Genomic DNA, 25538 nt, shown 5'->3' with positions numbered 1-25538 from the left:
AGGCTCTCTGACCATACAAGCAGACAGAGACTTAAAGAGGAGCGGCAAACGCAAAGGAGGTGGATTAGCGGTAAATGTGAATAAAATATGGCGTCATCCAGGACATGTTACTGTAAGGTGTCGTCTCTACAGTCCAGATATTGAACTGTTAGCAGTAGGTTTTCGTCCATATTATTTACCCAGAGTGTTCATCAGTGTTATTTTGGCAACAGTTTACGTTCCACCTTTAGCTGTTGCCGACACTGCATGTGATGCCATCAGCTCAGTTGTTGCTAAGCTACAGACACAACATTCCAATGCGTTTGTGGCAATATCTGGTGATTTTAACCATGCTACACTCTCTGCTACACTTCCAACGTTTCAACAGTTTGTCAGCTGCTCTACCAGAGAAAACAAAACGTTGGATTTGTTTTATGCAAATTTCAAGGACACATACGTCTCTAAAGCAAGACCTCCATTAGGCAAATCAGATCACAATCTTGTTTTTCTCTGCTCGAATTATAAGCCCCTTGTTCAGAGACAACCTGTAATAAAGAGAACTGTGAGTAGATGGTCGCAGGAAGCTAAAGAAGACCTGTGCATTTGTTTTTAGGCTACAGACTGGGACACACGGTTACAGCCACATGGAGAGGACATCAATGCCATGACTGAGTGTGTGACTAACTATATAAACTTCTGTGTGGATAACACCACCTCCACCAGAACGGCGAGATGCTTCCCCAAAAACAAACCCTGGATCACCAGTGACACGAAGGACCTACTTAACAAGAAAAAAAGAGCTTTCAGAGGGAGACAGGGAATTATTGAGGAGTATACAGAAGCAACTCAAAGTCAAGATAAGAGACAGCAAGGAGGTGTATAAGAAGAAACTGGAAAGCAAGCTCCACCAAAACAATATCAGAGATGTGTAGTCAGGGATGAAGATCACAGGCTTCAAGCAGAAGTACGATCAGACTGATGTCTCGACAGAGCCAATGAACTGAACACATTCTTTAATAGGTTCAGTTCAGAAACAAGGTCGGCATCCTCCTCTCCTGCTCACAGCCAAACAGACATCACACCCTCCTTTGACCAACAGTTCTCCTGTTACACCTCAAAGTTTTATCTTCCACCTCAGCTATAGACCCTTCTGCTTCTACATGTTTGCCTTCAACCAAATCAGAAGATGCTGATGCTCCCTTTGCCTCCCCCTTCCACCTGTGTGTCTCAAAAAGTCAGGTAAAAAAACAACTGGAAAGACTGAACCGGAATAAGGCTGCAAGTCCAGTTTGTGTCAGCACCAGAGTCCTGAAGGCCTGTTCAGAGCATCTCTGTAGGATTCTGCAGGATCTCTTCAACCTTAGCCTGGCCCAGAAGAAGGGTCCTATGTTGTGGAAGATTTCCTGTCTTGTTCCGGTACCAAGGAAAACTCATCCATCAGTCTTAGACCTGTTGCCCTGACATCCCACATTATGAAGGTCCTAGAGAGACTCCTGTTGGCCCACCTGAATAAGCAAACACTAAACTATCAGGACTCCCTTCAGTTTGCTCATCGCTGTGGACTTGGAGTTGAAAATGCCCTCATGCACCTGCTTCAACAAATCCACTGTCATCTGGACAAAGCCAGCAGCAGGGTGGGGATCTTGTTCTTTGATTTCTCCAGTGCATTTAATACAGTCCAACCTGATTTGCTTCGTCTGAAACTCCAGAAGACTCAGGTGGAGGCCTCAACAATCCTGGATTAACGACTACCTGACAAACAGACCACAGTTTGTGAGACTGAAGGGTTGTGAGTCTAACCAGGTAGTCAGCAGCACAGGAGCACCACAGGGGACTGTACTCTCACCATTCCTTTTCACTCTGTACACCTCAGACTTCCAGTACAAGACAGACTCCTGTCATCTGCAGAAATACTCAAATGATTCTGCAGTCTTGGGGTGGATCAGAGATGGACAAGAAGCTGAGTACAGGAAGGTGGTGGACCGCTTTGTGGCATGGTGTGGAAACAATCCTCTCATCTTGAACGTGAATAAAACAAAGGAGATTATTGTAGATTCTAAGAGAAACAAGAATAGGTCAAACATTATTTCCATCATGGGTGAACAAGTAGAGGTGGTGGAGGAGTATAAATACCTCGGTGTTCACCTGGACATCAGACAGGAGTGGAAATGCAACTGTGAAGCCGTCCACAAGAAGGGACAAAGCAGACTGTACTTAGCTTAGCTTAGGACCTTCGGTGTTTGCAGCAAGATGCAGCATATCTTCTATGAGTCTGTTTTGGAGAGTATGATCTCTTCTGCCATCACCTGCTGGGGAAGCAGCATCAGAGCCAGTGACTTCAAAAAGCTCAACATGCTCATAAAGTAGGTTGGCTCTGTTCTGGGGACTCCTCTGGAACCTCTGGAGATCATTGTGCAAAGAAGGATTCTTCATAAAATAAAGAACATTAAGGAGAACCCTGAGCATCCTCTTCATGAGACTGTCCTACAGCAACAGAGTCTTCAGTCAGAGGCTTCTTCAGATCTGCTGTAAGACGGAGCGCTACAGGAGATCCTTCCTGCCCACAGCCATCAGCATCTACAACGGCTCTTTGAAGAAACCTGTATATTATGAGCTACAACAACATTTAATTTCCCTTAGGGTTAATAAAGTATGTTTGAATTTTAATTTAATATATTTCAAGTGTTATTTATGTTCATTTTGATACTGATTGCTAATGAAAACCCTAAATTCAGTTTCTTAGGAATACTTTAATTTTACACTATATCGGTTAAAAAATAAGTTTGAATTTCACCCAAATTCCCCAAATGCTTTGCCAAGCTGCATCTGTGTCCTTGTTGCTTGTGCCCCTTCTTCAACCACACTTTTTCCTTCCACTTAACTTTCCAGTAATTTATTTTGTTGCTGTGCAGACTTGAGACTGTCTATGCATCTTACTGTTGTCAGATAGTGTTTGGACACACATGACCGAACTCCTTACTTCTCTGGTCCGTCCCACTGCTCTCTGCTTATTTTGATCCTCAACCAAAGCATCCTCATCCGCAGGCTCACCGCTCTGCTTTTCTGTTTCACTCACACAGATTACCTTTCGGGTGTCCTCCATAGTAGAGGAGTCCTCTCTCTTTTTTTAGCGCCTGACATGCTTGAAGACACTTTTCTCTTTTTCCGGTTATCTTTCGTTGCCTAGTAACGATCCAACGCAGTGCGCCGTGTGTTCCGGTAAAGCTTTTCAAAATAAAAGTTATTTATTTCACTCATTCACACAGTCAAGTCAAAATCTTTAAACTAATAAACAGAATAATTGCACACAGAGGGATTTATTTTAAGCGTTTATTTCTTCTAGTTGTGGCTATTATGGCTTCCAGGTAATAGAAAGCTCAATTTCAATCCCTCTTAAAATTAAGATTTTTAACAAATAAAAAAAGATTTTTAATAGAGACATGTTATGTCATGGCCTTGTTATGGTGTAAACACTGGAGGGAGTCGTTGACACTGTCGAGGTAGGAAAACTTCACTGGCCGTCCGTTAACTCTTACATTACTCCTCACCTCTCATTGACTCTTTTTATTTGGCACCCCAAAGGACAATCCTCAGTCAGAGATCAGTTGTACGTTTCCACAAGTTTATTAAAACCAATCTGACTTCAGGGGGGGGAGACACCACACTTACATGGGTACCTGAAAACGTCTGGGTGCTGTCTCACTGGGGGCTGCGTTACATTACATTTTATACCCCACGCTGCTATGCAGTACCTTTTTTTTCAGTTACACACACAATCATTCTGTCTGTGGATGTCTCCCCAGCAACAGTGTCTAAGACACAGAGATATACTTCATTATTTAATCAAATAATTGTTTCCCACGCGTGGATACAGACAGAGAACACCTGCAAGCCTTGTCCTTGAATAATGAACACTCATTGTTTTATAATACTAGAGGCTACTGTTACAGTATCAAAGAAACAGAGAGATATTTCATCACTTAATAAAGAATTGTTTCCCACACGTCTTCAGTAATCTTCAGGGTGGAATACTTATCAGAAGTTTCGGTCAGCACAGAGAGGAGTAGCATCCCTCCCCAATACACTGCCGGTTTCTCACCATTCAGACAGAAAAGACATGCAAGCCTTAACTTTGAATAATAAACACTCATTGTGTTATAATACTGGAAGCTAGTGTTAAGGTTTTTTCTAACTATCCAAAGCATAACTAAAACTTCTAATAAAAATCTAAAAACAGCAAAGTCCCAGATATATCTTAGTCTTAGCTACTAATAATAAGCCATTTAGGCGCAGCGCTGATGGTGTAGGAGTAAAGCGCGCGACCATATGAAGAGGCTACAGTCCTCGAAGCGGCTGTCTCGGGTTCGAGTCCCGGACCTGCCGACATTTGCTAAATGTCTCCCCCTCTCTCTACCCCCTTTCCTGTCTACCTACTGTCAAAAAATAAATAAATATAGGCTACAAGTGCCGAAAAAATATCTAATAATAAACCATTTATATTTCTACACTACTAATAATAAGGAATTTATATTTCCACAACACCTTCCACATGGAGGGTAAGCCATACGCTATTGCTAAAGAAACTGGCTTTTAACCAGTGTTGTATACGAGCTTATTAATGGATAGCTGAGTGAAAGGAAGAAGTGTGGTAGAAAAAGGTGTGCAAGCAAAGGGGATAAATGAAGCTTTAGGAGTATTATATAGCACATAGCATATACAAATATATGCACCTTTATATTAGTGTAGAGAACCTTTAACTACTAGGTAGTATACTAGCTTTGTGTAAACCATCGGACAGCAAAAGTCAGAGGACAAGTATTCTTATGCATGAACTGAGAGATCTGAATACAAGTTAAATTAAGACATTTAAAGCTTGTAAATTACATGTTAAAGTTTTGCCTGGAAATATTTTATGCTTTTTGTCTTGGAATTTTTTTAAATACTGTTATGTACCATTTATTGTGTCTTTTGTGTGTTTTTGGTTTATCTTTTTAACCCCACATTAGATTTCTATGAATGTTAGATGTAAACCCGCTGAAAGTGTATTAAGCACCACCTGTTTATCATTATACTCATTGTCGTATCACCAACAGGCTACATGGGTCGTAAATACAGCCCATTTTATCTGCTTTCGAATGAGAATTAGTGATAATAACGAACTTTGAATAAATGACTCCAGTGGCTTCTGTATTTTCGTGATTTTACTTGCATGTTAAACGTTAAGTAATTAATCAAATTTCAAATTTGCATCGGGCCACTGGAGCTCAGTAAAACGCTGGAATTATTATTTATTCGTAAGATGCAAACTGACTTAGTAATTTTGTAAAATTAAATTGTTATTTTTTTAAATAATAGCACAATAGTGTCTGAGACAATAGACGTCATGTTATTGTCAGTGACTTAATAAAACAGGTTCTTGTCGTCTTGTAACTGTCCAGCATTTTTCAATGGCAATTTTTTTCTCCAAAATTCTTTCAAAATAAAAGGCCTTTACAGAGCAATCGTAAGTTACGAATGACTGAAGAAGTCAGTTAGGACACTCTGTATGAAACCGACGTAAATATCCGTTGTCTTTAATAGGAAATATATTTGTGTTGCAATTTTGTCTGATTAAAACAAGCGAGCGCACATTAGAATTTTATTTTGAAGTTGTGGTTTTGTGCGTCTCACTCTTTACTGTGTTTCCTTCCTACCTCTTTCCGGTTCCACAGGTTTCAGAAGTGGAGGAACTTCTGATTGCGTCAGACACCCTTAACTTTTCGTTAACATACCACATTTTCCTTATTAGTATTTCATATCCTCAGACATTTTTTGTGTTTTTAAGTGGACTTTTTAAAGGTTGCTGCTGAGATTGAGTAAGAATATAAGAGTATAAGAAGTTTGTGGCAGAAGACAGTAGAGAAACCTTTCTCTAGGTAAAGATAGCTGCTGAAGCTTGGGATGAATTTGGCCGCTCGTTGACTGACAGGTGAGCAGCAGAGATTAATTTACGAATTTATTAATTGTTTTATGGAAAAGTTGAGTGTTGGCTTGGAGTTAGCCAGCGTTAGCATCAAAACCGTCAGCTGACAGTCAGCCGCTCCGACTTTACAACGATTAGCTACTAGCTAACACAAACTATTACATCACTACAAGTTTTAACTGCTTTTTAACTAGAGACTCTGCATTAAAGTGGTTCAGATACCTACAACAACATGGCGAGTTTATTAATAGATTAAAATGCCACTAAATATTGTTAAACCTTCTTTAAATGAACTTAAAAACTATTTACAAGTTGCTTCTGGCTGCATATTGCACTCTCTGAAGCTAAGTGTACACCTGTATGTTAATAGATTATAATATCATCGAAACTGTTTTTAAATAATTCAGTTTAAATGTTTAATTTATTACACAGTCAATGCAAGAATATTTCAAGTGTTTCTGTTTGAATAGTTTTGTCTTAGACTAATGACAGCCTAAAATTCAGTTTCTTGGGATTTTAGAAGAGTAATAAAAAAAACAAATGTTTGTTATAGAAATGTGGGACTACTGAAAAGTATGTTCTGTATTGTACAGTATTATGCAGTAAATGCTGGGTTTGGGTCTCCTTTTGTATGATTTGCTGCATCAATGCAGCATGGCGTGGAAGGCGTTCAGCCTGTGGTTCTGCTAAGGTGTAATGGAAGCCCAGTTTGCTATGATGGAGACCTTCAGGTCATCTGCATTGTTGGGTCAAGTGTATCTCGTCCTCCTTCCCTGAACCCTACAGATTCTCTATGGGGTTCAGGTCAGACCAGTTTGCTGGCCAGTCAAGCACAGTAACACCATGGTCACTGAACCAGCTTCTGGGACTTGGCAGTGTGGGCAGGTAAACAAGTCCTGCTGGAAAATGAAACCAGTTTCTCCATAAAGCTTGTCAACAGAAGGAATTTCCCATTGGACCTCAAGCAATTTGGATCTGCGCCTCTCCACTCTTCCTCCAGGTTCTGGGACCTTGATTTTCAAATGAAATGCAAACTTTTATTGGACCGGGACGGAAGTATTTGGACCAGCAGTCCAGTTCTTTCATTCCACCTTTTCCTTCCACTCAATTTTTAAAGGAAATGCTAGGATACAGTACTCTCTGAACAGCCAACCTTTTTAGCAATGACCTTTTGTGGATTACCGTCGTTGTTGAGGGTGTCTCTGGCTGCAGCACAGCTCTCAAGTCTTAGCCATGATTATCTAGGTCATAACAATAAACTGGTCCTATATAATATTAAGATGTTCTAAGAAACTAGGTTTTGGGATTTTTATTTGTTGTAAGCCAAAAAAAAAAAAGAAATAAACACTTGAAATCACCTTGTGTGCAATGTATATAATATATTAGTTTCATATTATGAATTTTGTTGCTGAATTAAATGAACCATCTTGATATTTTAATTTCAGATTCACGCATATATTCCATATAGCATAAAGCTATCAGTATCTCTAATTAAACCAGTAATAGTAACAATGTTTTTTAATCTTTTATCAGAAAAACATCTACTACTGGGTTGATTAAGCATTCTTGTTTTTTAATCCTCTTTATTGGAGCAATCTGTGAGATTTTAGATCTTATAAACACAATAACTGGAAAAATCTAACTCCCCAAGGGATTATGAAAAGAGTACAGACAGAGTCCACAATTAGTAGAAAAAAGGTTTGCATGATTACCGCTAGTCTCTCTCAGAGGAATAGAGCAATGAAAATAAGCCATGACACTCCAATAGATAGGGTGACTAACCTCCTATCATAGAATAGGACCAGAGCTTGCAAAAGTTGAGCCTGCTCAGGATTTATCAGGTGGTCATTATGTTATGGCTCATTTTTGTATACTGGTAACTAGCTTACAAATCTGAAATATGGTTAACCAATTTATAACTGTAACTGATTATATAGCAGTGTGGTGATTAAACAACATTTTTAATGTCATAAAACACATTTATATCCCAGAAACTGCTCAATGTTTGATTAAAGATGAAAATGGTTTCAAGTCTTAGCTTCCCTCATTCTGTTGAAGTCCAGATAGTTTCTTTTCCGTCTTCAAATCCAAAGTGTGATTACAGCTAACACATCTGCTGTTGGCTGCTGAATCCATACGGGTCTTAATTTGGTTATCTTTCTTTTTATTGTAATAACTGGAGCAGGTTTTTCAGTCTGTTTACAGAATTAAACATTCTTCAAATTACCTTTTTTGAGCTATTGAAATGGTCTGTTTTTTTATTAGTTTTTTTACTTTATCCAAGTTGATGAAACTGTCCAATTTGAACACAAACCTCAGTGCGATGTCATAGTCGATTAATAACATGTAATTTTTTTTAGGAAAAATGTGTAGGAGGCCTCGTTCTGGAGCTTACAAGTTGATTTCCCTTTATAACACACCTTTTCTGATTGACCTGTTAGGGTTAAGGATATCTAATAGTGCTCCATCATGTGGACAGACAAACAAAGAGGACTCAGAGTCTCTCAGGAGGAGCTGCTTTGTAAGAACGCCTGTGGGTATTATGGAAACCCAGCATGGAAAGGCTTCTGCTCCAAGTGCTGGCGAGAGAGATCACGCCCACCTGGATCACAAAGACAAACAAGGTGGACACTTTCTCCCACTGTCAGGTTTTCTGTTTAAAACATGACTGATGTATTATACCTGCATGGTTGACCTGTCTCATACTGCTGCTCCTTGTAGACCCAGCAGTGATGAAGCCCCTCCCACGTTCTCCAAATTTGAGGAGAAGAAAAACACAGAGAAGGGTCGGCGGATAAGCACTGTGAGGAAGCTGTTCTGGGGCAGTGCTTCACCTCCCAAACCTCAAGGTCTGTCTTCTAAGATTCTTTTGCTCACTTTTAGGCTAGCCCTTTCTTCTGAGCAGATTATATATGAAAAATAGTTAAGAGAAAACAATAATGGTAACAATATTAAGGCCTTAAAGATGATCAAGTCATTAAAAAGTCAGCTAAGACAGGTAGTAACTGAAGATAAATGAAGAAAGGTTTTAAGAGAAAAGCTTTAGACAGAAATCTGAGTTACTTCATGTTTAAAGATCTCAAACTTAAACCAGATCACAACTGTTGTTGTGATACAATTGTTGCTTCTTTATTGTGTGATATACAAATACAGTGCCTTCCAAAAGTATTCACCTCTTCACTGGGAAATAGTTCTCTCAGTATGTCGTGTGACAGCCACAAACATCTGTTTATTTTATTGGGATTGTATGTGATAAATCAACAGAAAGCAGCACAAAGTTGAGAAGTGTAAAGTTACAAACAAAAATCTGAAAAGTGTGGTGTGCATTTATATTCCACCCTTTGCTGCAGCTAAAGATGCAAGTCCTTTGGGGTGTTATGTGCAATGCTGGTAGAGATCAGGGCTGCACGATATCAGCATAGTGACTTGTTCTTAAAAACAAAATTAAGAGAAGCCACTGAAAAGCTGCTGATTTGATTTACTTAATTCACGTGTCATCTTCTGGATTCAATGAGTGAACAAACACATGAGCTTCTTATACGATCACAGCCGTTTTTGCTCTTGTGCTTTTCGCAAGAATATGATCTTATCAGGGAAAACAATTACATACACGTAATTTGTAGTACAAACAGAATGGCTCACATAATTGCCACAATGCAAAAACTAATGACTGTGGCAGTAACTATGAGGGTCAAAAACTGTGTTCTTCTCCGATCAATCAGCACGCCTGCCAAGTGATCACTTTCTGTTCTATTTATTGGTACACGGTGCCACATATTATGGTCTTCAGGTATTACACCAAACAGAATCCATTAGGGCTGAAACAGTTCTCCATGATTCCTTGATTATTTAAATAATTGTCAACTAATTTAGCAATCGAATAATCGTGAACAGGAGTATAGAGACTCTAAAACAACCCAGTCGTAGCAATAATTAGGCCATAATTGCACACAAATTATCTAAATGTAGCATTTTAGATGAAAAACGTTCATTGTTGGTAAATGTGCTCTATCCAGAACTTTTCAAGTGGCGCAGTTTTACCTTCACCTGGTTCAAATTCTGTATAAAATCTCCTATTAAGAATCTTTTACAATCCGATTATTAATCAATTAATCAAAAAAATAATCGACAGATTAATCGGTTATCAAAGTAATCGTTACTTGCAGCACTAAAATAAACCCAAAACATGGCTCTAACAATCAGGGAAATCTATAATTGCGCTAGTACTGCTAAAAATTTTGATGAGGGCATCTATTATCATTAACCCACAATTTCCGGAGTCTTTACTCTCTTTAACATTACACCATGTGCCTACCGCCCACCACTCTACATGAGCGTTAGCATCTTAGCCACTGAAAACATACATCAGGTGTTGAAAACAGGGCAGCTGGAGTCCATCCAGATGGGCAAAAATAATATCAATATGCAAAGTTTGAATGCTTGACACTACAAATGTGTATTAACCCACCTAATATTGCGCCCAAGCAGCCTTTCCGATCGAGATAGTGCACACACTGATATTGCTATGACAACCTTGATTCAATACATTGTGCAGCTGCTGCAGAGACTAGCACCAGCAGTGTTGGATTAGATGGAGAGTGTTGGTCAGCTTCAGTTTCCACGTCTTTCCACAGATTCTCTGTTTCATATAGGTCTGGACTTTGACTGGGCCATTCTAACACGAATATGTTTTGATCTGAAACACTCTATTCTAGCTGAATGTTTAGGGTTGTTTTCCTGCTGGAAAGCAAACTTCCACCCAGAAAACAGATTTTCTTTTTCTGACCAGCATCCCTGTCTTTGCTGAAGAAAAGCATCCACACAGCATGATGCCGTCACCACCATGTTTACTGTCAGAATTGGGGGGTTCATGGTAATGCGTGGTGTTGGTTTTTCCTCCACACATAGTGCTTTGTTTGTTGGCCAAGTAGGTTAATATAATTATCATTAAAGTCTGTGGTTGAAGAGTAAAATAAAGAAAATGCTTAAGGGGTCCTACTACTTCTGCAAGGCACAGCAATCTTCTGTGTGTCGCACTGTTGTGGTACACCAGCCTGTAAGTTGTTAGTGATTGTGTGCTTTTTTTTCCAAACTGCAGCAATAATCTTGTGCATAATGTCAGTCTGTTTAATTATTTGACCCAGCATCCACTTTTTGTCTTTACAGAGACCTCAGAAAGCCACACAAAGATGTTAAAAGCCTACGAGAACCTTGAACCCGGAGACTTCACCGGTTTTCTAAAGATACTGCGGAGTCCATCTTCTCAGCGTCTGCAGTCCCGCTGTATCGCTTTCCTCAACACAATGGAGGCTTATCATGTATTTATTTTCATAAATGTCTACACTTAAAGTTGCTTCTTTGTAAAACATAACATCCTGATCAAAGACTGGCACCATTTTCAGGATCTGCCGATACAGAAGCAGTCAGACCTTGTGCAGGAGTTCTATCAGTCTTTTGCTGAATATTTTAGAAGTGAGTATAGATTGTCCCAGCGTGTTCCCATCTGTTCTTTCTTAAACCAAGAGGAAGGATATTTAAATAGTCCCTTTTATCTTCAGGTTTTCCTGAGGCTCAGGTCACTCAGATAATGGAGCACGTAGAGAAGCTCATAATGACTCGGTTGCACAAATGGGTTTTTTGCCACGACAGCTGTGACGATGAACAGAAGGACCTGGCTCTTCAGAGGCGAATACGGTAACAGTATTTAGAATTCAATAACTCATCACTGAATTAAATTAGGATGCTCATGAGTTCGATAGATTTAAACTGAGGGTTTCTATGCAGTGTTGTGTAAGGATTATGATTATTGATTAATTAATATTTATCAAGAATTATTTAAATTATATCTTGCATGGTGAGGGATTTTGTTCTACTGTACATAGTAACATCGTATCGCACACTTTCATGAAGGTTGTGGAGGAACAGAGATTTAAAAGCATGTTCCTCTTCTATGCTGGGAGCATTACCACCTTGGAAGTAAGCGGCTCTCAGGCGGCGGTAATACTCTCTGGGTGCTTCGCTTTTCTTTTGCTGGATAGCCAAAGCACCAAGTGTTGTTGGGGCCCGGTCCGTGTACACAGAATATTCTTCCCTTGCAGCTTCACAGAGGGTTTTAATAATGGTCTCGGACTCTAGAGGGCAGGCTCTCCATGAAAACATGGACGCTCCTGGATGTTGTGTTCCAGATGAGCTTCAACTTTTCCTGTGCTGTTGGGCAGCACAGGTCAAAAAGGCAGCATTCGACTTCCCTAAGATAATCATCAATGTTTGATTCCTCGTTATTGGGGTAAAAGCGCTCTATGCCTTGGGCAATAGATTCAAGTTGGCGTGTGTACGATCCACTCTCAGGGATTGGTGCTGGCCCATCTGAGTCATCATTTGAAGGTTCACTCCTGCTGCATCCCTCGTGTGTCAGGGCATCACGCTACATCCTTGGGGAAGGCTCTGGAGGCTGCTCATGGTACAATGGTGGGCTCTGTGCTCCATGGAATCGGGTCCTGGGCAGAGGTTGAGCCCCGAGACGGATCTCCTGTCGCCTTGGCGGAGATGAGGGATTGTAGAGCAGGGTACTGCAAGTCAAGTGTGAAGGCTGCTCGCCCCTAAAACTTGAACCATTTACTTCTATTGAATCCACCGCCAGGTATTGTTCATGGCTGTCTCCTACACTGGGGTGCGACACCGCACCACTGAATCTAATCTGCCTACTCATACCTGTTCTGGACTCTTTGCATGTGTAGGGAAAACTACAAGTTTGGGAAGGAAATCTCTATAGAGCAGCTTCTACGTTTTCTAGCTCTGAGTGGAAGGTTCTCTCAGGGTGTTGCACATGTGGCTCACCTTCAGAGGTTTCAACCTGTGAGACAGGATTTATCTCCACCCCCCAGTCCTCTGGGGATGGGGGTGTGTCCTGGCTACGCTCAGCTACCTCCAACCTTCTGGCTCTCAACTCAGCTGCTTCCAATTTCTCTTCCACTTCTAACAGTTCGTACCTAGTTGCATCTATTGTCTGTATCGTATCATCCAGCATAAACTGCAGTTTAAAATGCTGGTCAACTTCCTCACCCTTCGTTGATATAAGAGAGTGAGCTGTCCTAACACATCAGCCACCTGTGTGTCTTTTAGTGGGTTCTTAATGACCTGAATCCTTGCTTCACATTCCTCAATGCTATAATCATTAAGACCTTTACACTCCTCTGATGACAATAAAATTAAAGCTCCAATTCCTTCCTGTGCCTCCATTCCTGTGGAGATTCCTGTGTGATTCTCATATATATATATATATATATATATATATATATATATATATATATATATATATATATATATATATAGATATATATATATATATATATAGATATATGCACGGTGGCACAGTTGGTAGCACTGTTGCCTTGCAGCAAGAAGGTCCTGGGTTCGATTCCTGGCCAGGGGTCTTTCTGCATGGAGTTTGCATGTTCTCCCCGTGCATGCGTGGGTTCTTACCGGGTACTCTGGCTTCCTCCCACTGTCCAAAGACATGCCTGTTAGGTTAATTGGTAACTCTAAATTGCCCTTAAGTGTATGAATGAGTGTGTGCATGGTTGTTTGTGTGTTGCAACCTGTCCAGGGTGTGCCCCGCCTCTCACCCATAGACTGCTGGAGATAGGCACCAGCTCCCCCACGACCCACTATGGAATAAACGGTAGAAAATGACTGACTGACTGACTATATATATATATCTCTTGCAGATGTGTGGCTTGTGCTTAAAATGGGCACACAGGTTTGACTGTTAAACTGTGGCTTACCCAAGTCTATGCTTTAATGGAAAAAAAAAATCAAGCACAACACACCCAACAAAAACAAATTTTTAAATAAAATTTTAAAAGTGGGATAAACAAACTTAAAACATTCCAACGCTATTCTTAGCTTCAAATGGATGTTAGTGATGCATACTATGGGTTATTTACTTTCTTGCAGGGCCTATCAAGTTAGATATGCGAGGGCCTACCAAGTTAGTTATGCAAGTCTGGTTAAAACATGCTTCAATGAATGGCAAGTGGCAATGAATAATCAATAGCTTTATTTCAGCTCAAGCTATGTCCTTTGATCATCGGTGATGGGATTATCTGCCTGTGTTAAAAATCTAATCTAATCAAATTAGTTAAATTCTGTGGCAGCAACTGTAATTCTCACTAGGGACCACAAGATGGCACTAAACGCCTGTCTGCAGTGGAGAAAATTCTGTTGCAACTGCAATTCACTTAATGGCCACCAGACAGTGGTGTTGCTTCCTCCCTGACTGGGAGAGTGTTAGTTATAGCTGTAGTTACACCAGTGGGCACCAGAGGCAGATAGTAAGCCTTCTACTGTGCCAGGAATTTTTGGTTGCTCTGGCAACAAGCTGACTGCGGTACAGCTCTAAGCCAGCAGGGCTTGCATTGACAAGCTGGCAATTTACGTTGAATTTCACCATAAACTACACAAAACGTCCACCTTGCGACCACAAAAGCACCTTAGAAAGATTATTATTACTATTAAGAGTATATTATTACTTCTCTGCAGTAGAATTGAGCCAAAATTTTACCAAATCTCACAGCTTCCAAAATATCACAACTGTTACTTCGTGCAATAGTGGTATCTGTCGTTTCAAGACCCACCCAGGGACGCCAATTATGTAAGGATTATGATTATTGATTAATTAATATTCATCAAGAATTATAATTTAAAGTCATAATTTGAAAAACAAAATGTAATTTCTTAACCAAAAATCATTACTTACGAATAGAAATCAGAGATGTCCTCTGGTGTTGTGATTATGGGCTCAAAGCTCTTTAATAATTACAAATTATTAACCAAAACCACCAACTGTCACTGTTCATTCAACCACTTCACCGAAGATGGAGTATCTTCGACCTTGTTTTGACAGATAAATCACACTTGCACGAAATAAACACAAACGCTTCTTTTAATTATATATATATGAAGATTTATTGAAGCCAAATAATCCTGATACACCATTATGGTGCAAAAACCTTCACCTAACTAACAAGCACTGTTCTACACAAAGGGAATATAAATGACTACGTAACAATAATAATAAAAGAAAAATATATATGCATTTAGTGTCTATGAAGATCAAACCAGAAGTTTTATGGACAAAATGTGTAATTTGGGTTAAATAGAAAGAGAAGTCCTCCTGGTGTGTTGATGTCTCGATTTCAGCGGTCAACTGATAAAACGGTGAGCTGGGTGCTCTTAGCCACTATCAGCTGATCGCACCAAATCTCAGAAAAAGGGTCATAAAACTCTGAGGCGGGAACTCAGTGGAAAATCTCCAGCAATAAAACTGGAACAAAGAGTGGTCAGACCACGAGGTACAGACCGCAGTTGCTTTGAATGAAAACTTTTAAAAGTCCAACTTCTAACTCCTGGCTGATTTGAGATCCGCCGGACAAAACATTAACCACGCACAATTCAGCAGTGCTTATGCAGCAAATTAAACACTACTCAGGATAAAATACTTCAATCTGTATTGCATGCAACAAATTAATACCTTAGATTAACTACTGGTGATTCTAAATCACCTTCACTATGCCTCATCCTGCCCAGACCTCTAAATGCACCTATCTAGTTTAATATAAAAAGAACGAAATTACTTTGACGTTAATTACTTCTCTCCACCAGTTGAGGATGGATCAGGTCTGACGAAAATGAGGGGAGGGGGGACCACGCGTCCGTGATCAAATTAAGAAAAAAAAAAACAGACGGTAACTTCTCATTCGTCCAGGAAGGGAAAAGATGAAGAACCGTTTAGTCGACTGAATAACAAGGAGGAAACTCATCTCCTTGGAAATAGAACCTCTGCGCGGTCTTCGATCGGCGAATAAATCTGCTGATCTTCGTGTATCAGACAGATTTTCAGCTTTCAAGCTCTTCCAGGAATGGCCTTGTGGAGCAAAAGTTCTCCTGCGAGCTTTTGTCTCTCCAGATATGCACCTCCGTTGCACTGTCCTGTGAGACACGTGGGAAATGACCACAAGACTCTCCATCTCAGCCGGTTTATACTCCCAGTGATGTCAGAGCTGCGACGTCTGTTGAGCTGCGCATGTCAAAATATGCAACCAAAATGGATGACCCCAACACTTGAACAGGATTTAGTTTTAAGTGAAAAATAGAACAATGTTTTATCTTTCCAGACTCTTTCTTCAGCTTCTTTTTCTGTTAAACAAAGATATAAACTTCTGATTCCTTACGTATGAAAAACCAAGTGTATGTGTCCATCTGAAAATTAATTGCCACACCCTAAATCAGATGATCCTTCCATGCATCAAACCATTCATCCATATATCGTTTTCTGCATACATAAAACTAGGTTGCAAAGTTGGAGTTTAGAAAAGAATTTGGAATTTGTGCAGGAACCTTTTTAAACATCGGATCTCAAGTCCGATTTCTCATTGATGATTTTCCTTTTCAGCTCCTTAAATTGGGTCACCCCACAGATGCTCGGTGTACCTTTTCCAGATGAAAACACTCCAGTCACGGGCGACCCTTTCATGCCTGCCATAACAGGTGATTTACTTCATTCATTAACTTTATTATGGAAATTTGGGAAGCTGTCAGTCTTTAACTAACTAGAAGAAAAGTGTCAAATTCCCCGTTTAAATGTTTATTTCCCAGAATGTTAAACTGCTAAATGAAGTTCAGGACATATGAGTGCATTGAAGTTATTGAGATAAAAACAACCAGGTGTGTAAATAAGCAGTTTATTACTGCAGCCATCTCTGTATTTTAAAAGTACAGCAGCCTTATTGGGCTTTTTAAGTTGAGATTGGTGAGAAATCTTCATCTTTCCCATATTAGAATTCAGGGGTTCTTGCTTTTTATTTCTACTCTGAACTTGGACAATATTACTTTAAATATATATAGTTAATAGTTGTTTTTTTTACGTTCCACACAAAAAAAGAGAAAGTCCAACTCCTTGTGGTAGGACGATTTTAAGGTGGCTTGACACAATTGCGGTTCTTGTTATAAAAAGTTTGGGAACCACCGGTCTAAAATATTGTCATGGTTCATTTATCTTTTTCTTTTTTAAATCAGCCATTATTGAAATGGATGCCAAGCGAGCGCCGCAGGACAAGCTTGCCTGTGTGTCCAAATGCAGTCAGCATATCTTTGAGGCGCTCTCCACCTCCAACAATGAGCCTGCTAATGCTGACGACTTCCTGACCAGCCTGGTGTATGTGGTGCTGAAAGCCAACCCACCTCGCCTCCACTCTAACATGCAGTACATGATCCGTTTTGGCCTCCCTCACAGCCTCATGGCTGGAGAGAGTGGCTACTATTTCACAAACCTGGTAAGTTGTGTCCAAAAGTGCTCATCCTTTATACACTGCAGGGTTTAGAAGGTTACCCAAGCTTGTGTCTTTGTCCTCTGCTTTAGTCCTGTGCGGTGGCCTTCATTGAGAAGTTGGATGGATCAGCGCTCAACCTCAGTCCAGAAGAGTTCGAAGGCTACATGCGAGGTCAGCGTGCTCCTGCAGCCTTAACCAAGAGGCACCAGGTGGCCAATGACACACAGAAGCTGTGTGAAGAGCTGCAAGGAAGGCAACAGAAGCTGCACCAAGGTGTGGTTGCTCTCACCATGGAGCTGCAGAAGTGGGTTCATGTTGTTCATTCACAGCTGGATGAGGCAACAAGCCAGTTCGATAAGGTACAGAAGGAAATAACAGCTCAGGCTGAGGCCTCTCAGGTGATGTCTTCTTTAGCTCAGGATGGATCCCAGGAAAAGGTGAAGGAACAGCAGCCTGTGCTCCTGCCTAATGATAACTGTCAAGCTCCAAAACAAACAGCTTGTTAGCTTAGGTATCAGAAAACCCTGGTGTGGTACTTAATACACAGCACTAACAGACACAGGCTGCTGCACAAACAACCCCTAAATTCCACTGCCAGATTTGCACAAGTTTCAAAACAAAGAGGGGATTCATAAGCTGAAAAAATGAGGATGAAGGAAGACCTCCAGAAGGAAACTTAGGGCATCTTTATGCTGGGGCATCTGAAGGGCTTACATACCTTTATCAATATTTTCACTTATATTATAGTTCAGGAGGATATTGAACCACATTCCAGCTTAGTTTATAAAATATATTGATGTACAGGCACTACTCAAAACACAATTGAAGGTGCTAAGCACAAAATATTTCCATTATATTGTATACTGCTATGACTTTATGGTGACCGGTTAAAAATGTGAACTAGTATCAACCACTACAGGTTTACCAGGGGTGTTTCTAAAGAAGTTTCTCTGAGTTGTCTAACTTATGAAATGTTACGGTTTTGTGAAACACCATTTGTAACATGTTTGCAGCTGTGATAGTGTACAAAAGATGTTTACAGGTATTGAACGATTTATGAAGAAAATTAAAGATTTATATTTTTGTCCAGTTACTGAATCAAATATGAGATTAAAGCTGACTGATTTGTGATGTATAATGTGTGATTTTGTGATTTTTAAAGTAACTGCAGAGCAAGATGTCAATGTGAGTGTAGGTAAATCAGTTTTGTTTTTGTTTTTTTAGCAATATGTGGGTTTATATAGAGGTTTTAGTAGAGTAACAGACCCATTGGTCATGACATGCATGCTGCTTAATCTGTGTAGTTGAGAGGAATTCAAGATAAAAATAGTCTGGAGTTTAATCAGTAAGACCATTCATGCTGAGATTAAACAGATGATTCTTGGTGATTTCTCAGAAAAACTGATATGCAGACACTGTTCAGAAGAATAATGTGCTTTCATTAAACATTTATAGAAGAGGAAACCCTGAAAACCAAGTAAAGAAAGAGGGAAACCATTTAAAGAAGCGGGGGAAAGAGCAGGCTGTTCAGCTAAAATGACCTCTTGATTTTACAAACAGAAAACAGAAAGACATGAAGGAAAAGGGAAACCTTCCATTCCAATGGATCAAAAAATAGCCAAAATGGCAATGATTCTGCCAATTATCAGCTCCAGAGTAACTAAAGAAGGACGACAGTTACCTGTGAGGACTGCAACGATTAGAAGGCACCTATGTGAAGCCAAGATAAGGCAAGGCAAGAAGCCCCTACAAACTCCCAACTGTTGGAAAAATTTTCTGTGGAGGCTACAACTTCACATATGATGAGCCTTAAGAGCATTTTATGACCTGATGCAACATTGTTGTTTTTGGGTCTAGATTCCACAGATAGTTCCCACAGTACATTGTAAAGCTTGGTGGTTCAGGCGTCATGGTATGGAGATGCTTCTCATACTATGGTGTCAGACCTCTTTCTCGCACACCAGGAATCATGGACCAGTTTGAATACACCTAAATACTTGAAGAGGCCATATTGCCTTATGTCAAAGAGGAATGCCCTTAGAATAGAACAAAACAACCCCAAATAAAGCAGAAAGCAAGCAGCATTTTGTTTTAGAACATTTTGTTTTTAGAGTGGCTAACACCTATATCTTAACCCAGTAGAAATGAAAAAAAGTTGTGGAATGTAGTTCAGTCATTGTGGACTGGAAAACCTGCCCACAGGTTATACAGGTCCTTCTCAAAATATTAGCATATTGTGATAAAGTTCATTATTTTCCATAATGTAATGATGAAAATTTAACATTCATATATTTTAGATTCATTGCACACTAACTGAAATATTTCAGGTCTTTCATTGTCTTAATACAGATGATTGTGGCATACAGCTCATGAAAACCCAAAATTCCTATCTCAAAATTAGCATATTTCATCCGACCAATAAAAGAAAAGTGTTTTTAATACAAAAAATGTCAACCTTCAAATAATCATGTACAGTTATGCACTCAATACTTGGTCGGGAATCCTTTGGCAGAAATGACTGCTTCAATGCGGCGTGGCATGGAGGCAATCAGCCTGTGGCATTGCTGAGGTCTTATGGAGGCCCAGGATGCTTCGATAGCGGCCTTTAGCTCATCCAGAGTGTTGGGTCTTGAGTCTCTCAACGTTCTCTTCACAATATCCCACAGATTCTCTATGGGGTTCAGGTCAGGAGAGTTGGCAGGCCAATTGAGCACAGTGATACCATGGTCAGTAAACCATTTACCAGTGGTTTTGGCACTGTGAGCAGGTGCCAGGTCGTGCTGAAAAATGAAATCTTCATCTCCATAAAGCTTTTCAGCAGATGGAAGCATGAAGTGCTCCAAAATCTCCTGATAGCTAGCTGCATTGACCCTGCCCTTGATAAAACACAGTGGACCAACACCAGCAGCTGACACGGCACCCCAGACCATCACTGACTGTGGGTACTTGACACTGGACTTCTGGCATTTTGGCATTTCCTTCTCCCCAGTCTTCCTCCAGACTCTGGCACCTTGATTTCCGAATGACAAGCAGAATTTGCTTTCATCCGAAAAAAGTACTTTGGACCACTGAGCAACAGTCCAGTGCTGCTTCTCTGTAGCCCAGGTCAGGCGCTTCTGCCGCTGTTTCTGGTTCAAAAGTGGCTTGACCTGGGGAATGCAGCACCTGTAGCCCATTTCCTGCACACGCCTGTGCACGGTGGCTCTGGATGTTTCTACTCCAGACTCAGTCCACTGCTTCCGCAGGTCCCCCAAGGTCTGGAATCGGTCCTTCTCCACAATCTTCCTCAGGGTCCGGTCACCTCTTCTCGTTGTGCAGCGTTTTCTGCCACATTTTTTCCTTCCCACAGACTTCCCACTGAGGTGCCTTGATACAGCACTCTGGGAACAGCCTATTCGTTCAGAAATTTCTTTCTGTGTCTTACCCTCTTGCTTGAGGGTGTCAATAGTGGCCTTCTGGACAGCAGTCAGGTCGGCAGTCTTACCCATGATTCGGGTTATGAGTGATGAACCAGGCTGGGAGTTTTAAAGGCCTCAGGAATCTTTTGCAGGTGTTTAGAGTTAACTCGTTGATTCAGATGATTAGGTTCATAGCTCGTTTAGAGACCCTTTTAATGATATGCTAATTTTGTGAGATAGGAATTTTGGGTTTTCATGAGCTGTATGCCAAAATCATCCGTATTAAGACAATAAAAGACCTGAAATATTTCAGTTAGTGTGCAATGAATCTAAAATATATGAATGTTAAATTTTCATCATGACATTATGGAAAATAATGAACTTTATCACAATATGCTAATATTTTGAGAAGCACCTGCACAAGTTTGTCTGCTCCACTGCAACACTGATATAAAGCAGTTCTCACAAACAGTGGTTATATAAAATATTCAGCAATTTTTAAATTCCTATTATACCTTTTTATCTCACAGATTAGTCTTGTTCTGCTTTAGATCATGAAGACTAAGTTCAGTTTAATTGCAAAACACTAATTTTCCCCAAACCAAGTAAATAAAACTAATAAAACCAATAAAACTACTGGCCTCTTATTACAGTGCTCAGTATTATAGATTCATTTTATAAATAATGTCTTATTTCTGCATCTTAGTTAATTGAGTGATAATTTATTATAAATATATTTTTGCAATTTCTTTTAAGTAAAGTTTTGACGCCGTCACCATTTGGACACACGGGGGCGCTGCACCGGAAGTAGCGTCACAGGAGCTGTTGTAGCCGGAAAAGCTGAATTTAGCAGCCATGAAGATGACAGGGGAAGACGGAGCTGAGGGCTCCGAAATAACAATGGACGATGTGAAGAACCTTATTAAAAAGAAAGATGAAATTGAAGAGCAGATAAAGGCTTATCGCGATGTCTTAGAAGATGTGAGTTGGACCCACACGCAGTAAAGTTATCAGGGTTTGTGCGGCGCTGAACGTGTGTTTCTCCTGTTGTTTACAGCAAGGTGTCGGAGTTGAGGGTCCCCTTGTTGACGCTGAGGGTTACCCCCGAGCAGATGTTAATTTATACATGATCAGGGACGCGAGGCACAGCATCTCATGTAAGCAGCTTTTTCTGTACGCCCACAGCTTGGTTGCTGCTGACACTTTCCTTTGACCTACACAACGTTCCCAAGACTATTCACTAATCTTACTCCACAAACTCACAAACTTGAGTGACAGCCGAGGCTTTATCCACACGATGTCGACCGACCCTTTGCATTTATAACAGGTTGTTCTTATGAGGTCAGACACTGATGTTGGACAAGAAGACAGGGGTCGCAGTTTCTGCTCTTCATCCCAAACGTGTTCCATCAGGTTGAGGTTACATTATAATCCCCTCTGCACCAAATGTCACATAAAACAGTCAGACAGGTGCTGTTCTCCTGGAAGCTGCCAAGTCCAGAGTCGCACATTGCTTTGCTGGACAGAGAAGCATGATTTGTCACTCCACAGAACACGTCTCTCCTGCTCCGGAGTCCAGTGTCAATGTGTTTTACACAACTGCGTCTGACACTATGCATTTCACTTGGTGATGTAAGGCTTCTCAGCTATTAAAAACTCATTTCATGAAGCTCTTTATGTACTTTTCTAGAGCTAATCTGAATAACACGTGAAATTTGAAGGTCTGTACCTATTTACTCAGCAGAATGATGGTGACCTCTGTGCTCAATGTGGCTCAGCAGTCAAAGCCGTTGGCATGGCTGGATGCTGAATAATGGAAGTAATTGGATCACCGAAACTCAATGATTTGGATGGGTTATTGTGTATTTCATGAAGACAAATGGACAGAAATTTCTATCTTGAGACGTACATAGCTGGTAGAGACATAAGTTGCAGAGAAAGGGGGAGTAAATACGAATGCCTGACATTGCTTTCAGATTTATTTTTTTATATAAAGATCCATGCATCATTTTCCCTCCTCTTCAGAATGACACTTTGTGCTGGTCTATCACATAGAAACAAAAAAAAAAGAGCTAAAGTTGTAAAGTTCAAGCAATATGAGAACTTTTGCAAGGCTCTAAAAAATACGAGACCCTCCTGTTTGTAACTCCTCTTTCTGAAACAAGTAGATAGGATGCAAGGGTTGGTTAGCTGTCAGTTTTACTGATCATCTCCCACTGGCACAGGTAATATTGATCATTGCTTTTGAACAAACAAAATGTTGTTCTGTTTGTGTGTCAGGTCTGCAGAATGACCACAAAGCCATCATGGCACAGATAGAAGAAGCTCTGCACATGCTGCACGCTCGAGAGAAAGCAAAGAAGGAACGAGATGAAGCAGCAAGTCAGGAGGAGCCGATGGAGCAGCAGGTCACCCTGCGTCCTCCGTTTGCTCGAGTAGATGCTGTCACCGTTGGCTCGCCTGCTTCAGGAGCTGTGAGACATTTTTCTGCTTCTCAACTTCGTAAAACTTTCACAAAGTGTCATTCAATGTTGACACTCACACACCATTGTATTTATTTCTTTGAGTCTTGATTGTTTTTTTGCACAGGGGCTCAAAGTAGGAGATGAGGTGATTGAGTTTGGCTCCGTGAACACAAGCAACTTTCAGAACCTGCAGAATATTGCTGCAGTGGTGCAACACAGTGAAGGAGTAAGTCTCACTTGATTTTATAAAAAAAATAAATTGTAATAAGGGTTTATGAGCTTGCAGCTAATGTTAGGTTAGAATTATTCTATTTTTAAATTATTCATATTAGTTACATTTTTTTAAAATGATGCAAACCTGATGCTTTGATGACAGTTATACTTTCTGAAAATGCGTCTCACCCAGTGTAAACAACTGAATAATGTCCGTTTTCAGAAACCTTTACGGGTCGCCGTGATCAGAAGTGGCCAAAAAGTTCAGATGAGCCTGACTCCACAGCGGTGGTCCGGCAGGGGTCTGCTGGGGTGAGTGTCATATGTAGGCAGCAGAATCAGTTTGGGAGTCTGTAGGAGGGTAGTTTTTAAATTTTCACTGTACTATGTAGTGATATTGGTACCGATAGATTTGTAATACTTGTGTGGTTTGTCATTAGAATACCTGTTAAAATCATAATCCTTTCTTCTTTTTTCAGCTGCAACATCGTTCCAGTCCAGCGATAATCCACAGAACCGTTTTGGCAGATTTAAACCTGGGAATCTGATTCTCCATTTACTTCCCCGGGTGGTTTTTTTTACTCTTTACAGCAGAAGCTGGATCTATTTTCATTTTTCAGTTTCATATTTTCTCCATTCAGTGACTAAGAAAGGAATATGTCAAAGCAAAGGGGGTCAAACTGACCCGGCTACTATGGAAGAACTGGATAAACCCTTCTGTAATACATGGCTTTTGGGTTGAAGCTTTTCTTTCTATGAGGAGCACGGAAGATGATGGGCGATATTATTGCAGACAGGATGCTTCAATAATTCCTGACCTGCGCGTGCATATGATTATTCTGATTGAATAAAAGATGTTCATGAAAATCCGTGAGAATGTACAACGTGATGAGCATTTGCAAGAAATACACTTTATTCCATCCTCATGGCACACACTCTTAATAAATGAAATTAGGATTAAATCAGGGAGTGATAAAAGTATAAACTACTACAACTGCATTATTATAGGTAATTATATTTTTATAAATACCAGTGATCAGTTTATGCAGTGATGCTCTATAACTAGTTGATTGTGTGGGTTTACCTTTTGTGTTTATCTTCAATTGTGTGAGAAATTCACATATTCATGCGGATGTGGTTTACTTAATGTGTGTTTTATAGTAGGAAAGTTATGGGAAATTAGCTCTTAGTGATTTTATGTTTTCAGTTGTAAATTAGACAAGAAACATGGGGGCACAACAACATGAAAATAGAAAGTGCTTCGGTCTGCAGTTTAAAATATTGAAGTCAGTCATAAAAACACAAAAGGCTATAAAATACTGATATTTTCCAGAAAAAGGAGAATTTTTACAGTAAAAGAAAGAGACATTCACACATTCTGACAGTTTTTACTTATTGCAGGTTTCCTGCTAAAATTATTTGTAAAGCTTATTCAGTGCAATAACTGCCTTTGGGTAAAAACAGTATTCAAACCATTTTGTTTTTATTGCCCCAGTCCTTCAATTTCTCATGGTGGCACAGTTGGTAGCACTGTTGCCTTGTAACAAGGTCCTGGGTTCAAATCCCAGCCTGGGGTCCTTCTGTATGGAGATTACATGATCTCCACAATTTGTTGGTTTTCCCTGGTTACTCTGGTTTCCTCCCACAGTCCAAGAACATGACTGTTAGGTTAATTGGATGTGGATGGTAGTTAGTCCTGTGATGAACTGCTGACCTGTCCAGGGTGTCCCCTGCATCTCGCCCAGTGACTGCTGGAGATGGGTACCAGCTCCCTCATGACCCTGCACGGACAAGCGGGTATAGGAGATGGTTGCAACTTCTGCCTGAAGGCACAAGCTCATACAGCCCTTGTGTCTGTTTTTTTGTTTTTTTTCCTTTTTAGAGACAACAGGAATAATGAGAGTTCATCCAGGTTGGGGCAGTGGTGATAACCCTACAGGGTTGTCAGTCTCAATTCAAGTTAAACCAAATTCTCAGTTATCAAATAATCACGCTGGTGTTTCTGGCACCTAAAACATTGCTTTAAGAAGCCAGTGGCTTCTCTGTAACTTGAGAATTTTATCCTAATATTAGTGGGGGTATATGTAGATATTTGAGCCTATCTGTCTAATGCAAAGTGCTTAATAGGATGAATCGTATAGATGTATGTATTCTGAAAAGCTCTTTAAAATGGTTTAGTTTTTCAACACAG

At 40.2% G+C, this 25538-nt stretch overlaps 3 protein-coding genes across 5 annotated transcripts in view; 2 read left to right on the top strand and 1 right to left on the bottom strand.

The window, feature by feature from the left end:
- The window catches only part of LOC124877550 (MLX interacting protein), a 41180-nt gene extending 38030 nt beyond the window's left edge, over positions 1–3150 (bottom strand). Inside the window, exon 1 of one of the 2 annotated variants that reach the window (XM_047380835.1) lies at positions 3065–3150. In XM_047380835.1, coding sequence (XP_047236791.1) covers positions 3065–3120 — 56 coding nt within the window. In that variant the 5' untranslated portion in view covers positions 3121–3150. Of the gene's footprint in view, positions 1–2959 lie in introns of both variants that reach the window. The other variant, XM_047380834.1, reaches the window with a different exon arrangement.
- LOC124877551 (rab5 GDP/GTP exchange factor-like) overlaps positions 1–18406 on the top strand; it is a 30740-nt gene extending 12334 nt beyond the window's left edge. The window contains exons 1-9 of one of the 2 annotated variants that reach the window (XM_047380836.1): positions 5673–5947; positions 8383–8565; positions 8663–8790; positions 11108–11259; positions 11344–11413; positions 11500–11635; positions 16395–16489; positions 17018–17274; positions 17361–18406. In XM_047380836.1, coding sequence (XP_047236792.1) covers positions 8411–8565; positions 8663–8790; positions 11108–11259; positions 11344–11413; positions 11500–11635; positions 16395–16489; positions 17018–17274; positions 17361–17777 — 1410 coding nt within the window. In that variant the 5' untranslated portion in view covers positions 5673–5947; positions 8383–8410 and the 3' untranslated portion in view covers positions 17778–18406. Of the gene's footprint in view, positions 1–5672; positions 5948–8382; positions 8566–8662; positions 8791–11107; positions 11260–11343; positions 11414–11499; positions 11636–16394; positions 16490–17017; positions 17275–17360 lie in introns of those variants that run through there. The other variant, XM_047380838.1, reaches the window with a different exon arrangement.
- A 3079-nt stretch (positions 18407–21485) lies between these two features.
- On the top strand, positions 21486–24216 carry psmd9 (proteasome 26S subunit, non-ATPase 9). Its single transcript, XM_047381880.1, has 6 exons — positions 21486–21650; positions 21727–21826; positions 22950–23143; positions 23259–23360; positions 23571–23659; positions 23827–24216. Exons 1-6 carry the CDS (start codon positions 21525–21527, stop codon positions 23852–23854), a joined length of 639 nt encoding a protein of 212 aa, XP_047237836.1. The 5' UTR covers positions 21486–21524; the 3' UTR covers positions 23855–24216.
- Positions 24217–25538: the final 1322 nt, after the last annotated feature.

This window comes from Girardinichthys multiradiatus, chromosome 12 (genome assembly GCF_021462225.1).
Source record: "Girardinichthys multiradiatus isolate DD_20200921_A chromosome 12, DD_fGirMul_XY1, whole genome shotgun sequence".
Lineage (NCBI taxonomy): Eukaryota > Metazoa > Chordata > Actinopteri > Cyprinodontiformes > Goodeidae > Girardinichthys > Girardinichthys multiradiatus.
This window is presented reverse-complemented; position numbering and strand designations above follow the sequence as displayed.

What these genes read in the sequence shown, in the direction of transcription:
- psmd9 (XM_047381880.1), top strand. Translation starts at nt 21,525, where the DNA reads ATGAAGATGACAGGGGAAGACGGAGCTGAGGGCTCCGAAATAACAATG. An exon ending in GCTCGCCTGCTTCAGGAGCT is followed by an intron (nt 23,144 to 23,258) that starts GTGAGACATTTT and finishes TTTTTTGCACAG; the next exon opens with GGGCTCAAAGTAGGAGATGA. An exon ending in TGGTGCAACACAGTGAAGGA is followed by an intron (nt 23,361 to 23,570) that starts GTAAGTCTCACT and finishes GTCCGTTTTCAG; the next exon opens with AAACCTTTACGGGTCGCCGT.